We start from the raw sequence: 13,774 nt of genomic DNA on the forward strand, positions 1-13,774 counted from the left end.
GACGGACAGCACAAAATTGCGGGATTGCAATGTCCGGTACGAAAGGCGAGCTTGCAGAGTCGCTGGGCCGTGCTCTCGAGCAACCGTCTTTGCTGAAGGAACCTTTTCACGTGCTCGCGATCGACGTGGGCCTGCGCAACTTCTCGTTCAGCCGGTTTAGGCTAGAGACGCTGGAAGAGCGCGGCAGGCCGTTGCTCGTCCAGTGGTACAAAATGGACCTACACCAGTACACCGGCATCGAAAACGAGGAGTTCACGCCCGTCAATTACAGCCAGATCATGGGTCACGTGGTGCGCGATCTCGTGTACGCCAGCGACGTGCCCGACGTGGTGGTGGTGGAGCGACAGCGGTTCCGCACAATGGGAAACAAGAATGTGTTTGAGCACATTTTGAAGAGCAACATTCTTGAAAGCATTCTGGTAGCCACGATACTGGCCAAGGGCAGCTGCCATGTGGAGAGCCAGTCACCGCAGAAAATGGCATCGTACTGGACAGGCAGCAAAGATTCGAAGACCGAGCGAATGGTCAAAGTCGCGCGCTGGATGGACGTGTTGCTGGCGGGACAGGGCTTGCACGAGGTCCCGTTCGCACTTGGAGAGTGCTACGCACTACATTCGCCGCCAAAACTGCCGGCCGCGCGGTCTCCGTCGCGGCACCTCTACGATCAGATGCTGTATCTCAACTCTGTCAACTCTGTCTACAAAATCGACGCGGCAGAGTCGCGCAGAAAGGGCGACGACGTGGCCGACTCGCTGCTGCACGGTCTGTGCTACCTGGATTTTGAGCGCAACAAGGCACGTTTGCGCCGCCTACTGCTCGACCCTAGCCACGCAGCAGCCGGAACTTCTCATGCTTCTGTCGCAGCTGCAGCGCATGCGCCACAATCAGCTCCAGACGCTTGGCCTTGATCTGGCCCGTGCGCGAACGCAGGTCCTTGCGCTGTTCGTCCCAGTACTCAGCCACAAACCCGCCAGACCTGGAGTTCTCAATCAGCTCAAACATGTGGTTGCAATATTCCGCGTCCGCCGGGAACTTCAAATCGTGGAATCCCTTGCCGTCCCCCTTCATAGCCACTTCGTCTGCATAGTCCCGCATCATCTCCTCCTGCGAGGGCAGCCGCTCGCGGCCGCTAATCACCCGCGCCACATACTGCGCCTGACACTCTGCAAACGGGAACGGAATGATGTTCTTCGGCAGCCCAGCGTTGATCAGCGTCGGATCGGGAATATAGAACATCTGCTTGTACACATAGCGCACATGCTCGCCAGTCGTCAATATTGCCTGCTCCCCCTCAGTGTACGACTTGAGATATGGAATGCTGTACAGGTACCCTGTGCAGAAGATTACATAATCCACTCCGGAGACCGTCTCGCCGTCGACGGTGACAACCGACCTGTCAGCGACACGGTACTCCTCGACTTTGCCGATCTGCGCAACGTTGTCGATGAGAATATCGGCGACGGGCGACGGCGACGCGGCCGAGATGATCACATTGCCCGCGTACGTGGTCAGCTGCGTGGCAATGTCGATGCCGGAGGCAGAGTTTCCAACCACCAAGACGGTCTTGTTCTCAAACCGGTCCACGTCGTTATAGTACTTTGCATGGATGATACTGGTGGGATCTGCAGCGTTCCACTCCTCGAGCCCGCGCACTTCTGGGATGTAGGGCAGGTCGAAATGTCCTTGGGCGAGGATTACGTAATCGAACGATTCAGTCGAGATCGCATTGGAAACAGTGTTTTTGTACGTTAATTGCCACGAGTCTTGTTTCTCGAGCGCGATGACGGTGCTGTTGTAGTGGAACTGCACGCTATCGGGAATGGTAGCGGCGTATTTGCGGACGTACTCGGCGACTTCCTGTCTAGTGGGGAACGTTTCGCACTCTGGTGGAAATTCAAGGTCTTTGTACCGCATCATATCCTTGACAATGTTGGTTTCCAGGTGCTCATACATTGCAGACACGTACGGAATGCCTGGGACGCTGTTTTCCCGTGCTTTTCGCTGATCTGTGGCGGGCACGGTGCATGAAACTTTCTCTTTGTCCTTGCCTGTGTAATTCCACAGTCCTCCTGCCGAGGCGTTTCTCTCGTAGACGTGGATATCCAAGTCACTGCAAGGCTCCAAGGCAGCAGCCTTGGCCATGGCCACGCCCGCTGGCCCTGCTCCGATGATACAAAGTTTCATTACAAATACAGGGGTGTGGTCCGATCTTTAAATTAATTTTTCCGGCTAGGTGTAAGGTGTCGGAGTTTTGAATCAGGCTACATAGACGAGGACTTGTCATCTGCATGCTCGTACGTCTGCACGATTTCAGAGTCGCTATTTTCCTTGGCGAGCGGTGTTTTCGTGATCCGACGGAAGTCGTTGTCCCTGCGCTCGAGCAGCCACGAGAAACCTTGAGCCTCTTTGTAGAGCAAGTAGGCAATAGCGCACCCCATAACTGCCTCGCCGGCGAAAAAGGCGAGCGCGGTCGGGTAGCCGCTTCCAAAGTACGGTGCATTGGTGGTGTTGTAGATAATAAGCGGCAGCCAGGCTTGGAACGTGAATGCGAGCGCCTCGACGACGCCGATGCACACGAAACGCTGTTCGGCCGAGTGGCCCATGGTCTCGTTAATCCACGACATGTACAGAACGCCGCAACCTGTCTCTGCAAACAGCAGGTACCAGCCGACAAACATGGCAACGTGGTTATGCGTAGGCCAGATAGTGAGGATTATGCACCCGATAACCGAAACCGTGCAGAAAGCCACAATCATCGGCCATCTCTTGCCCATGATATCGGACGTCCAGGTCATGATGATGGTGCACACAATCTGCACCGCATAACCGGCTGTCGGGTAAGTGTTGATGTGCGAGACCGAGTATTGTTCCGACTTGAGCCATAGGTTCATGTAGCTGTACAGCTTGATGGCCACGACGTGGAAAATGAACGCCGTGGAAAACAGCCACACGGGCCAAGTGAAAAATAGAGCCTTCATGGAGTTGAGCGTGAGCTTTTTGCGTGGCTGCCGCTTGACAGCATCCAAATTTGCAATGACCAGCTCTTTCTCGTCTTTTCTCAGCCACCATGACTTGGAATCGTGTGGTGCCTCAGGAATTGCAAAGTAGCCGTAGATGGCCACCGGGATTGTGATAATTCCGTCAAAAATAAACAGCCACTGGTACGAGGCGAGGCCGTGCACGCCGTTCATGCCGCTGTGCAGTCCACTCTGAAGATAACCAGAGAACATGTTAGAGAGCGAGGACGAGATTTGGAAAATTCCCGCACGCTTTCCCAACTGAGACGGAGTGTACCATTGGCCAAGAAGTCCAATAAGACCACAATAACTTGTACTTTCAAAAAGACCAATCAGAAACCTCAATGCGTAAACCTGCTTGACACCTGCCTGAGATTTGCTTGTTGCAGCAAGACACATGCAGCAGATCCCCCACAGAAGCTCCATCGTAGGCACCCAGATTGACGGGCGGACTTTGGTGAGAACCATTTGGCTGGGGATCTGGCCCACTATGTAGCCAATGTTGAACAACGTGCTGCTGGCCATGTTATACTGGTTACCATGGAAATGGTAGTCCTCCTTCATGCCTGAGGCATATGCGTTGGAGAGGTTGGTCTGATCTAAAGTTTTTAGGAAATACCCCACGCAAGCGTACGTCAGGATCCAGAAGTCGATCTTGAAGTACATGTATCTCTCCTTGGGAGGTTTGTCGAGGGTATCCCATAGCTTACCCTTGTGGCGATGCCAAGACGCAGAAACAGACATGGTGGAGGGCTGGAGAAAGGATATGGGTGTTGTTATATAGGAACTTTTTTCAAGTGGCTACCATCCACGCAAATTTCGAACAATTGGACATGCAGGAAGCCTCAATTCTGATACAAATTTGAAAGGACGATCAGGAGATGCAAAATGGGTAAAATCACCCGCGCGCGGGCAAGCCAGCAACTCTAGGGAGGAGTGAAGCACATTTCACGGTGTCTCTGAACTTCTCCTGGGGCATCTTGGGCATAAGCTATCTAGTTGGACCCAATCAGCCATTATCGAAGCCACATTCCACAACGGAGTTTTCCTGCAGCAAAACTCCGCCCATAAAAAAAGCACGAGACAGCTTCTTCTCTTTCCCCAGACATGCTTTCCGAAGAAGAAGCCCGCCAACTTTACAGCGAGTCCATCCACATCGACTCACTTAACATTTGCAATTGGGGACCAGAGATTTTCCAGGCTTGGCGCAAGGGTGGCATCACCACCGTCTCGTGCACCTGTGGCCTTTGGGAGGACTTCAAAGGCACCATTGCCAATATAGTTCAGTGGAAAAAATGGTACGAGGAGTACAGTGACCTAATCATGGAGATCGCCAGTATTGAAGACGTCTACACTGCCAAAAAGCTCAACAAGACAGGTGTCATCCTAAATTTCCAAAACACCTCCGGCATTGAGGACCAACTGGACTACCTGCGTGTGTTCCGCGATCTCAATGTCCGCCAGATGCAGCTCACTTACAACACGCAGAATTACTCCGGTGCGGGATACACCGAGTTGCACGACTCCGGGTTGACCGGTTTTGGCAGAGAAGTGGTGGACCACATGGCAGATCTGGGGATCGTGTGCGATTTATCGCACGTCGGGCCACAGACGACGAAAGACACGATCGAGTACGCGCGCAAGCCGCCGTGCTTCTCGCATGTGTTGCCTTCCGGGATGAAAGAGTCTGGTCGCAACAAGAGCGATGAGGAGATCCGCGCGCTGGGGGCCAAGGGCGGGATGGTTGCGGCTTCCAATTTCGGCCCCCACATGAAGATGGGCAACGACAGTAAAATCGACGATTACGTGGAGGTGTTGGAATATCTCATTGACCTTGTGGGGGAAGATCTTGTTGGGATCGGGTCCGACGCGTCGGAGGGCCACGCCCGGCCGTCGCCATTCCTGGAGTGGTGCAACCGGGACAAGGGCTACGCGCGCAAGATGACCGAGTGGGGCAGCGCACCGGTCGTCAAGCCGTTGGGCAATCTAGCCGACCGCGAGGAACTGGCGGTCGCCATGGCCAAACGCGGCTGGACGGCCGAGAGAATGCGCAAGGTGCTGGGTCTCAATTGGCTTAACTATTATAAGCGTATATGGGAAAATTGACCAGCGCAAGGCTGTGTAATAAATTAATTATTAATTATCTTATTCCTTTATGCTGGACAACGTCGACCACATCGTGCTGGTGCTGTCGGGCAAAGGTGGCGTGGGGAAGTCATCAGTAACCACGCAGCTGGCGCTCACGCTCGTCCGCCAGGGCTACAAGGTCGGCGTGTTGGATATCGACCTCACAGGCCCGTCAATGCCCCGGATGTTTGGCATAGAGGAAGGCAAAATCCACCAGTCGTCCAAGGGCTGGGTCCCCGTTTACTACGACGAGTCCAAGAAGCTGGCTGTGATGTCGCTTGGGTTTTTGCTGGGTGACAGGGGCAACAGCGTTGTGTGGAGGGGACCCAAGAAAACAGGCATGATCCGCCAGTTTATCAAGGATGTTCAATGGGAGCACCTAGACTATCTGCTTGTGGACACGCCTCCGGGCACCTCTGATGAGCACATTGCCATTGCGGAGGAGTTGAGATACTGCGACAACGTGGATGGTGCGGTTGTTGTGACGACGCCGCAGCTGGTGTCGATTAACGACGTGAGGAAGGAGCTGAATTTCTGCCAAAAAGTGAATTTCAAGGTGCTGGGGCTGGTGGAGAACATGTCAGGGTTTGTATGTCCGCATTGTGCGGAGTGCACCAATATTTTCAGCTCGGGTGGGGGCGAGGCGTTGGCGAAGAGTTTGGATCTGCCGTTTTTGGGGAGCGTTCCGATTGATCCCACATTCAACGAGCTAATAGAGAGACAAAACGAGTGGAAAGAGCGTGGGGACCTAATGACCTTGTACGGCGAAAGTACACTGAGCGACATATTCGAGAACATGGCGCAACAGTTGGGATGGATAAAAGCTACTTAACGTACCCACGCAACGTGGTGGACACATCGTGGTCTAATTGCGGCGACGTCGCGGTAGCGACAGTTTGCGAAATTTGTGTGACGGGCTCCTCGTGGACCAGCAAGTGGGTCGGGTTATGGATTCGCGTTATGCTGGTGGACCGCTGTCTGCGTAGTTCCCCTATCTCCTGCTCGAGACTTAAAAACTGCTGCTCTTTCAGCGGGCTCGTTTCCCTTGCGTCCTTGCGCATGCCATACTGGTACAGCTCTTTGTAATGATCATAATGGAACGTTTTTGCGTCGAATAACCGGTCTTTCAGCTGCATCATTTTTTCTATTCGCTTGATTTTTGTCACGAGACGGTCAGTTCGCTCTTTTGAGGAGGCAAAGTGCTGCGCAACATCAGCCATCTCAGATTCCAGCCATCTTATCTGGTCCATGTATCTCGTCCTATCGACAGCTTTAATGCTCTCATAACTGCGTTGCACACGGTCCAGCCTATCCATCACCTCTTCCTTCTCTATGCTAATAATTTGCTCACATTGCGTGTCCAGGTCCTTTGTGTAGCACCTGCTTACTCGCAATATTGCCTGTGTCAAATCCCGCTGCGCCTCGGGTACAGCTTTCAGGAGATTGTGCAGTTTGAACTCCTCGAGAGACGGTAATGTGTCGTCCGACATAAAAATAAGCTAATTTATTTTCAAAGTTATGCTTTTTCCGGGGCTACTCACCTTTTCTGGGTGCTGCACCAATGTGATCTCCATGGAGCTGATTTCTCAGCTGAAACCGGTGCCATCGAACCTTATAACTGCGTTTCAATACCTGTTCATCTCGCTGGCCGTGGCTCCTTTTCTGCCTCGAAATAACCACAGACGTCCTCCGTTCCAATATTTTTTGACCACCTCGCTCTTTTTCCTCTGTGCTATTGCCAACAACCTGGCCTTCAAGTACGGCATTTCTGTTCCTGTGCACATCGTGATGCGGTCGGCATCGACACCGTTGACTGTGATCATTGGGTCGCAATTTTTTGGCAGACGCTACTCTATATATCAGATCGCCGGTGCTATCATTTTGTCCGCTGGTATAACTATAACCACACTCTCCGAAGAAAAAGCTGACTCCGGACATTCAGTCACCCTAGCAGGCCTGCTTCTCGTGCTCGCATCCACGCTTCTGGGCGTTGTCACCTCGTTTTGGAATAACAAAATCATGCTCACACAGAAACTCAATTGGGTTCAGACGCTCTTCTACACCCACTTCTACGGCCTGCCATCTCTACTTTTAATTAGCAACGGCATATTTGCCGAACTACAACTGTATGGACGTTCCTCTGACTTTTGGCGGTTTGCAGTGCTCAACACCGGCACACAGCTCGTGTGTGTCACGGGAGTCAACATGCTGGCCCAGAAAACCGACCCGCTGACGCTCGGTGTTGTGCTACTTCTGCGCAGATTTGCCTCGTTTGTTATATCGTTGGTGTTTTTCAACCATAACTTGGGCTCACTGGGTTATATGGGCATGCTCACGGCGTCTGTGGGGGCCCTCATCTATCAACTAGACGATAGACTAAGTAAAATGAAATAACGCATAAAATCCTTTATATACCCACCACAACCGTCTGGAGCTCGGAGTACTCAGCAAGTCCGTACTTGCTGCCCTCTCTGCCAAACCCACTTTCGCCCACACCCCCAAATGGCAGCGCGGCTTCTGAGATCAGACCTGTGTTGACCCCCACCATTCCAGCCTGAAGCTTCTCGGCCACTCTCCAGGCCTTGCTGTTGTTTTCCGTGTAAAAATAGGCCGCCAGGCCGACCTCTGTGTTATTGGCCTGCTGCAAAACCTCCTCCTCGGAGGAAAACCGTATAACTGGTGCTACAGGACCAAACGCCTCGGTGTGGAAAATATCCATGTTCGGCGTCACGTCGCTGAGTAGCGTGAGATCGTAAAACAGAGCCCCAAGATCAGGCCGTCTGCGGCCACCGCGGACAACCTTGGCCCCATTTTTCACAGCATCCTCCACCAGTGCCTCCACTTTCGCAAGGGCGTTTTCGTGAATCAGCGGGCCATGCGTGACAGAAGGATCGATTCCAGGACCCATGCGAGTGTTCTTATCGATTAGATCTGCCACCATGTCAACAAACTCAGCATAAACCTTATCATGAACAAAAATGCGGTTCGCACACACACACGTCTGGCCCGAAGAGCGGAACTTGCAGCTCATCAAACCGGCAGCCGCCTTTTCCAGATCCGCATCTTCAAAAACCACAAATGGCGCGTTTCCACCGAGCTCCATCGACAGCCGCTTGAGCGTGCTGGAACTCTGCTCCATTAGCAGTTTGCCCACGCGGGTAGAGCCCGTGAAAGATACTTTCTTCAAATCCGGCGACTTACAGAAAAGTTCCCCCACCTTGGCAGTCTTGCTATGCGCAACAGGAACAAAATTCACCACACCGTCAGGCACACCGGCTTCGACACCAAGCACAGCCATTGCCATTGCAGACATCGGTGTCTCTGCTGCAGGCTTGATCACCGAGGTGCAGCCAGCCGCCAGGGCGGCGCCCAGCTTGCGTGTGATCATGGCAAGCGGGAAGTTCCACGGTGTGATGATCCCCACAGGACCGACCGGCCGCCATTGTGTGTACATGCGGTTCGAAGGTGTTGCCGAAGGGATTGTGTCTCCATAGCAACGCACGGCCTCCTCGGCAAACCACTTGAAAAAACTGGCAGCGTAGCGTACTTCGCCAAGACTGTCTGCCAGGGGTTTGCCGTTTTCGAGCGTGACTAGCCGCGCAAGGTCTTGTTCGTGCTCTAACATCAGATGGTGCCAGTTGGAGAGAATCCGGGCGCGTGCATGGACAGGCACCGTGCGGTAGTCATCGAACGCCCGCGCAGCAACACAAATTGCAAATTCGACCTCTTCCAGAGGCGTGTCGCTAACCTGGGCAAGCACCTGCTGATTGGCCGGGTTGACCACGTCAAAGCCCGGAAACTCCTTGAACTGGCCGTTTATGAGCGCACGGGGCTCCACAAGCCTATCGCGCGCACACAGTCCGGACAATTGCCGACAAAAACGCAGTGGCTTCATGGCTTCAACAAAATAATCGTCGCGACGGACTTTTTACTCCAAATAATTCTTATTGTTAGCATTGCGTCAAAGCCATGGTATCTACTTCTGCTGCTGTTGGCTGCGCGGTGGGCATTCCAGCCGGGCTGGTTATTATCTTTGTCTCTGCCCTACTTATCAGACAGCACATGAGAGAGAAGAAGGAGGACAAGATCGCAGCAGAGGTGCCGGAGGAGGAATTTGTGCCGAGACAGGAGAAGGACGACGGCGATTATTTGGACTCCGTGCCAGTGCTGGAAGGGTCTACATACGTGAAACAGCTTCATGGAGAGTCGCGGTTTAGAGAGGAAACTGTGAGGGACGCCAATCTGACCAGTTCGTTGGTGTGAACACAATGAGATATAGGTACTACACGGCATAATACGGAGGATATAATACGCATATATACAAGCATAATGTAAAGTATTGACTTAGGTGGGGGGCCGAGCGATTGCAAGATGCTATTATGGATTTCCGGCTTTATTTCTAAAACTCCAGATTAACACTCGTATCTTGCAGCAGGTCCATCGTTGTGCCGTCGTCGAAAATAAGCCGCCATTCCTCGATCTGGAAGCTGTCGCCGCGCGAGGCTCTCGCAGCCTTCAACTTCATCAGCGCCCCGGCCTTGTCGCCGGCCACACGGACCTCGACGTCGATGTTGCCCTTCATGGTGTTGAGCTCACCTCTGATCCACGGGAAAATGCCCTCAAAGGTGATCGATTTGCCCAGCTTCGAGCGCGCATTCTCCGATCTCCTGAGGAAGTACATTGTGGCGCTCATCACCGGCGACGAAACCTTTTCGTAATTGAATATTCCAAAGAGCGACACGCCCATCACGATCCAGAACCCTATAAACACCCTTCTGTTGCGTCTTTTTGTGGCAAACGGGTCGGGCAGCTCGTCGTTGACGGTCATTGGTCTGTTTTGCTTCGGTGTCTCTTCCTCCACAACCGGGGGAGGGAAGTGTTTGCTTTCGAAAACGGGCGTCTTCGTCTGCGTCAGACGGACCGCAGTGTACCGGATGCCCGATTTATGGCTAACTAACGGCCTAGAGAAAAGTCTCAACATGATAAATCAGACTAAATTAAATAAAATTAAGCATTTTTTTTTCTCTTGTCATGTCTCCCATCACAGGTTCGGCCATTTACAAGAAAAAGGCCGGAATGATCACCGTCCTGGAGGAAGAGACGCCGCCGCGTCTCATCTGGAAATGCATTGATGCTGGCGTGGTGCCGCCTGTGGAAATTCGGCTGGACACCGTGGTTTCTCTACAGGCCTCAAAGAAGACGTCTCCCAAGATGCTATTGAAGATAGGCATCGGGTCCGGCACAGAGGTGAAGTCCGAGGTGGTGTTTGCGTTTAACAGCCGCATTTTCATGGACAACGTCAAGACCGTGCTACAGCAGACGATTGCCCGTCGCAAGTCGGCCGCGGCAGCAGACGCCAGTCTCGCGGCGTCGGCATCTTCTGGGCGTTCGACGCCGTCGGCAGCGGGGTCTCCCGCTCCCATGGATGGCAGACCGGATGAGGTGCTCGCAGACATGCTGGATTCGAAAAAACTGCTGAAAAACCTCACGCTCCAACAGAAACTGCTCAGAGAAAACCCGGCTCTGATGAAGACGTTTGCAGAGGCGGTGATCAAGTCCGGACTGGACCCGGAGGAGTTCTGGTCGACACGAGTGCATCTTCTGCGCTCTTTTGCGATCCAAAACAACCAGAAACGTGGCCCCTACAACGTTTTGAGCACCATCAAGCCGGTGGCTTCGAGCGAGAACCAGGTGAACGTTTCTGTCACGCGGGAGAAAATACACGAAATTTTCCAGCAGTACCCGATTGTGCGCAAGGCGTACGACGACAACGTGCCGAAGATGAGCGAGGGCGAGTTCTGGTCGCGGTTTTTCTCGTCCAAACTGTTCCGCAAGCTGCGCGGCGAGAAAGTCAACTTGTATGACCGTGGAGACATCACTCTCGACAAGTATCTGTTCTACGATCCGGACTACGACGGCGAGGAAGAGGACACAGACATCGACAAGCTGCTGGAGGAGAAGAAGGAGGAGGATGGCAGCCGGAAGCGACGCAACTCGGAGCAGCTAACAGCGGCCAAGAAAAAAATCAAGCTATTCACGCAGGACGGCAAGCAGGTGTCGAAGTTCATCGACATCAAGGCCAACAAGGAGGACAATCCCGAGACATTAGGTAACGGGCCGGATATCACGATGAAAGAGGACCAGAACGACGAGCTAGTCAGCGTGATGCGGTCGATGAACCGACTCAGCAGACGCATGATGCAGAATATCAATGACGACTCCGACATGGACAAGGAGTTCGAGGAAGAGCTGGAGTTGAGAGACCTAGATGACCCGAACACTGTGGAGTACAACCAGCTGGAGTACACGCAGCGCTCGAACCTGTCGTCCAACATCCTGCCGGTAGACGTGCTCGAAAAGTTCAACTCGCAGTCACAGCTGAACCCGACCTCGTCAGTCTACGACGAGTACATGAAAACGTACAAAAAACAGCTCCAGGAAGTGGATCTGTCTGCGGTCTACGCCAACAAGAAGCCGCTGCTCGACACATACAAAGAGATTCTCAACATCATCAAGAAGAACGCCAAGAGCCAAGCTTGGACTATCAAGCTGGACACGAGCATCGAGAAGCAGGACGTCGACGTAGACCTGCCGCGCGACAGGCTCGAGGCGCTGCGGCTCACGCACTCCACTAGCGTCGAGTTCCTGCGCCACTTCTGGCTGCACTTCAACTCGATCAGCACCTCGTCGCCGTCCACAAACCCAAACTTCCGCGCTGAGCTGCTCCAGCTGAAAAAACTCTACACCAGCATCACCAAATGCGTCGAACGCGTCCAGTCGAGTCTGACGCAACTTGAGGGCGCCGACAAGGACCTGGGCAAGCTGCTGATGGACCCGCTAAGCGCGTCGCTCGCCCAGGCGCTCGCAAGCTACGAGGCGGCCATTGTTGGATGAATACTCTATTTATTCTGCTCTTTAAACCTGTCCCAGGCCTGGTTAAGGGTGATGAAAACGCCGTTCGCGATGAGCTTGCGCTCCGTCGACGTCTCGCTAGCAATCTTGTCGGGATGCGTCTTGGCAACGGCCTTCATATACACCAGCTTGACCTTTTTATCTAGCACGAGGTCTGTCAGCCCGACGGTTTTCCAGCCCAGCTCCGGCCACAGGATCTGGTGCAAGGATGCAAGCAGCGCGCGCAGGTTGTCCTCCTTGCCGGCCTTCCAGCTCTGCAGCTGCTCTTCGACCTTGTCGTGGAGCGCGAACTTCTCATCCTCGAGCGACTCCTGTTTGCGGTGGTGTTCCTTGACGCGCGAAACCGTCGCAGAGGGTGTTGTTGCCGATGGCGGGCTTTGGGCCGGTTTTTTGGCAGGTTTCTGTGGTTGCAGCACGTTCAAACACCTTCGTTTGCCGTCCATGACCGCTTTCGAGAATCCGCCGTTCTCAATCAGCAGGTTGTAGGCCTCGAGCGCCTCTTTGAACCGCTCAAGATGCTCCAAGGCCTCTGCCTTTTTAGCCACCAGTTTAATCCAATAGCTTTTCACCGGCTTGTCATCTATTTTTGTGTCGCTCGCGGCGCCAGCGGCCTGTGCCATGCCATTCTCCGCCGACTCCAGCTGTTTCTTCGCGTCGCCCAGGCGCGAGTACACGATCGCCAGGTTCGAGTATGCTATGATGCGGCAGAGATGGTTTTCGGGCAGCTGTGCCAGCGCCCGCTGGTACGTCTCGAGCGCGCTTGTAAAGTCACCCTTGGCGAAGTAGTCGCTGCCCTGCTGTCTGAGCGTCTGGAAGTCGGCCGGCACGGGTGGGCTGCCAGAGGTGGCAGCCGGCGCGTCGCCGAAATCGAGTAGCGGAGCCGGAGGCGCTGCCGGAGAGCCATCCGAGGACGGTGTCGTCTCCTTGCTTGGCTGTTTGCTTGACGGCTGGCTCTCCTCACGATTTTCTCCCTTGCGGCCGCGCCGCCTCCACTCCTCCTCTAGTTTTTTCACCCTCTCGATCTCCTCCTCCTCTGAGAAGCCGTCGCTTTTATACTTGGCTTGGTTGCGCATCCACGCCGGCCCGTTTCTGCGGTCGTGCTGCCGGTACATCTCAATGCCCTGTTTCAACTTCCTTCTGCCCGTGTCAAGCAAGAACGAGGCCTTGGACATGAGCTCTGCGGACAGATCGTTGACCAGGGTGCCCAGGTCCTCTGGCGCTGCCGTGTTGTGTCGGGCCGGCTGGCTGTGCTGGTGCGCGGCATCGAGAAGATACGCAATCGCGGCGTCGAAAGTGTCTGTGTTGCGGACGGCGTCTGCGGCCTGCTGCTCGGAAAAGCCCATATCGACGAGCTGGGCGTAGGTTGTCGGAGGCGGGGGGCGCGATTCAGGAGGAGTGCCGCTAGGTTCGGGTGCTGGGGGGGACGGGTCGGCAGCGGGCGGGTGTGGATCGCTTGCCGGCGCCTTGAAGACGTCAAACAGCTTCTCAAAGTCGTCAGAAGACTGCTGCTGGGGCGTGCTGCTGGGGCTTGCGCGGGAGGACAGCTGGTCGAGCAGGTCCACGTCGAGGGCGGTCTGGGCCGGCGCAGGTGGCGGCTTCTGCTGGGCCAGGGGCGTCCTGTTGGCGGCAGGCCTGGATTTGGCGGAATTTTTCAGCAAGTCCGCAAACACGTCTTTGGACATAAGGTAAAGAGGTAAAGGCTGTGCAGAACAAATTTT

General features: G+C 54.2%; 12 protein-coding genes across 12 annotated transcripts; 6 read left to right on the forward strand and 6 right to left on the reverse strand.

Moving 5' to 3' along the window:
• Positions 1–29: 29 nt before the first annotated feature.
• OGAPODRAFT_94377 (uncharacterized protein) lies at positions 30–784 on the forward strand (the record flags this gene model as incomplete). The annotated part of the gene is made up of 2 exons (XM_018357527.1): positions 30–686; positions 728–784. 2 exons carry the CDS (start codon positions 30–32, stop codon positions 782–784), a joined length of 714 nt encoding a protein of 237 aa, XP_018210900.1.
• Positions 86–2,154, reverse strand: OGAPODRAFT_16654 (uncharacterized protein). The gene has a single exon (XM_018354575.1). The coding sequence runs from the start codon at positions 2,140–2,142 to the stop codon at positions 823–825; it is 1,320 nt and encodes a 439-aa protein (XP_018210901.1). The 5' UTR covers positions 2,143–2,154; the 3' UTR covers positions 86–822.
• Positions 2,155–2,246: 92 nt separating this feature from the next.
• Positions 2,247–3,370, reverse strand: OGAPODRAFT_16655 (uncharacterized protein). The gene has a single exon (XM_018354576.1). It carries the CDS (start codon positions 3,228–3,230, stop codon positions 2,262–2,264), a length of 969 nt encoding a protein of 322 aa, XP_018210902.1. The 5' UTR covers positions 3,231–3,370; the 3' UTR covers positions 2,247–2,261.
• Positions 3,371–3,373: 3 nt separating this feature from the next.
• Positions 3,374–5,114, forward strand: OGAPODRAFT_88590 (uncharacterized protein; the record flags this gene model as incomplete). The annotated part of the gene is made up of 1 exon (XM_018356906.1): positions 3,374–5,114. A coding segment is annotated over exon 1 (990 nt), but the record flags the coding sequence as incomplete, so codon positions are not given.
• Positions 5,115–5,172: 58 nt separating this feature from the next.
• OGAPODRAFT_48839 (uncharacterized protein) lies at positions 5,173–5,976 on the forward strand (the record flags this gene model as incomplete). The annotated part of the gene is made up of 1 exon (XM_018355604.1): positions 5,173–5,976. The coding sequence occupies one exon, from the start codon at positions 5,173–5,175 to the stop codon at positions 5,974–5,976; it is 804 nt and encodes a 267-aa protein (XP_018210904.1).
• OGAPODRAFT_100814 (uncharacterized protein) lies at positions 5,173–10,143 on the forward strand. Its single transcript, XM_018352999.1, has one exon. It carries the CDS (start codon positions 6,663–6,665, stop codon positions 7,536–7,538), a length of 876 nt encoding a protein of 291 aa, XP_018210905.1. The 5' UTR covers positions 5,173–6,662; the 3' UTR covers positions 7,539–10,143.
• Positions 5,186–10,146, reverse strand: OGAPODRAFT_16656 (uncharacterized protein). Its single transcript, XM_018354577.1, has one exon. The coding sequence runs from the start codon at positions 9,037–9,039 to the stop codon at positions 7,552–7,554; it is 1,488 nt and encodes a 495-aa protein (XP_018210906.1). The 5' UTR covers positions 9,040–10,146; the 3' UTR covers positions 5,186–7,551.
• Positions 5,969–6,634, reverse strand: OGAPODRAFT_8751 (uncharacterized protein; the record flags this gene model as incomplete). Its single annotated transcript, XM_018356867.1, has 1 exon — positions 5,969–6,634. The coding sequence occupies one exon, from the start codon at positions 6,632–6,634 to the stop codon at positions 5,969–5,971; it is 666 nt and encodes a 221-aa protein (XP_018210907.1).
• On the forward strand, positions 9,114–9,439 carry OGAPODRAFT_8754 (uncharacterized protein; the record flags this gene model as incomplete). The annotated part of the gene is made up of 2 exons (XM_018356868.1): positions 9,114–9,397; positions 9,424–9,439. 2 exons carry the CDS (start codon positions 9,114–9,116, stop codon positions 9,437–9,439), a joined length of 300 nt encoding a protein of 99 aa, XP_018210908.1.
• On the reverse strand, positions 9,544–9,972 carry OGAPODRAFT_13381 (uncharacterized protein; the record flags this gene model as incomplete). Its single annotated transcript, XM_018353361.1, has 1 exon — positions 9,544–9,972. One exon carries the CDS (start codon positions 9,970–9,972, stop codon positions 9,544–9,546), a length of 429 nt encoding a protein of 142 aa, XP_018210909.1.
• A 40-nt stretch (positions 10,147–10,186) lies between the features above and the next one.
• On the forward strand, positions 10,187–13,408 carry OGAPODRAFT_16657 (uncharacterized protein). The gene has a single exon (XM_018354578.1). The coding sequence runs from the start codon at positions 10,221–10,223 to the stop codon at positions 12,036–12,038; it is 1,818 nt and encodes a 605-aa protein (XP_018210910.1). The 5' UTR covers positions 10,187–10,220; the 3' UTR covers positions 12,039–13,408.
• On the reverse strand, positions 10,187–13,408 carry OGAPODRAFT_88602 (uncharacterized protein). Its single transcript, XM_018356907.1, has one exon. It carries the CDS (start codon positions 13,397–13,399, stop codon positions 12,044–12,046), a length of 1,356 nt encoding a protein of 451 aa, XP_018210911.1. The 5' UTR covers positions 13,400–13,408; the 3' UTR covers positions 10,187–12,043.
• Positions 13,409–13,774: the final 366 nt, after the last annotated feature.

This window comes from Ogataea polymorpha (assembly GCF_001664045.1).
Source record: "Ogataea polymorpha strain NCYC 495 leu1.1 chromosome Unknown OGAPOscaffold_4, whole genome shotgun sequence".
In the NCBI taxonomy this organism is placed as follows: Eukaryota; Fungi; Ascomycota; class Pichiomycetes; order Pichiales; family Pichiaceae; genus Ogataea; species Ogataea polymorpha.

What these genes read in the sequence shown, in the direction of transcription:
- OGAPODRAFT_16654 (XM_018354575.1), bottom strand. Translation starts at nt 2,142, where the DNA reads ATGGCCAAGGCTGCTGCCTTGGAGCCTTGCAGTGACTTGGATATCCAC.
- OGAPODRAFT_16655 (XM_018354576.1), bottom strand. Translation starts at nt 3,230, where the DNA reads ATGTTCTCTGGTTATCTTCAGAGTGGACTGCACAGCGGCATGAACGGC.
- OGAPODRAFT_100814 (XM_018352999.1), top strand. Translation starts at nt 6,663, where the DNA reads ATGCTTTTTCCGGGGCTACTCACCTTTTCTGGGTGCTGCACCAATGTG.
- OGAPODRAFT_16656 (XM_018354577.1), bottom strand. Translation starts at nt 9,039, where the DNA reads ATGAAGCCACTGCGTTTTTGTCGGCAATTGTCCGGACTGTGTGCGCGC.
- OGAPODRAFT_16657 (XM_018354578.1), top strand. Translation starts at nt 10,221, where the DNA reads ATGATCACCGTCCTGGAGGAAGAGACGCCGCCGCGTCTCATCTGGAAA.
- OGAPODRAFT_88602 (XM_018356907.1), bottom strand. Translation starts at nt 13,399, where the DNA reads ATGGGCTTTTCCGAGCAGCAGGCCGCAGACGCCGTCCGCAACACAGAC.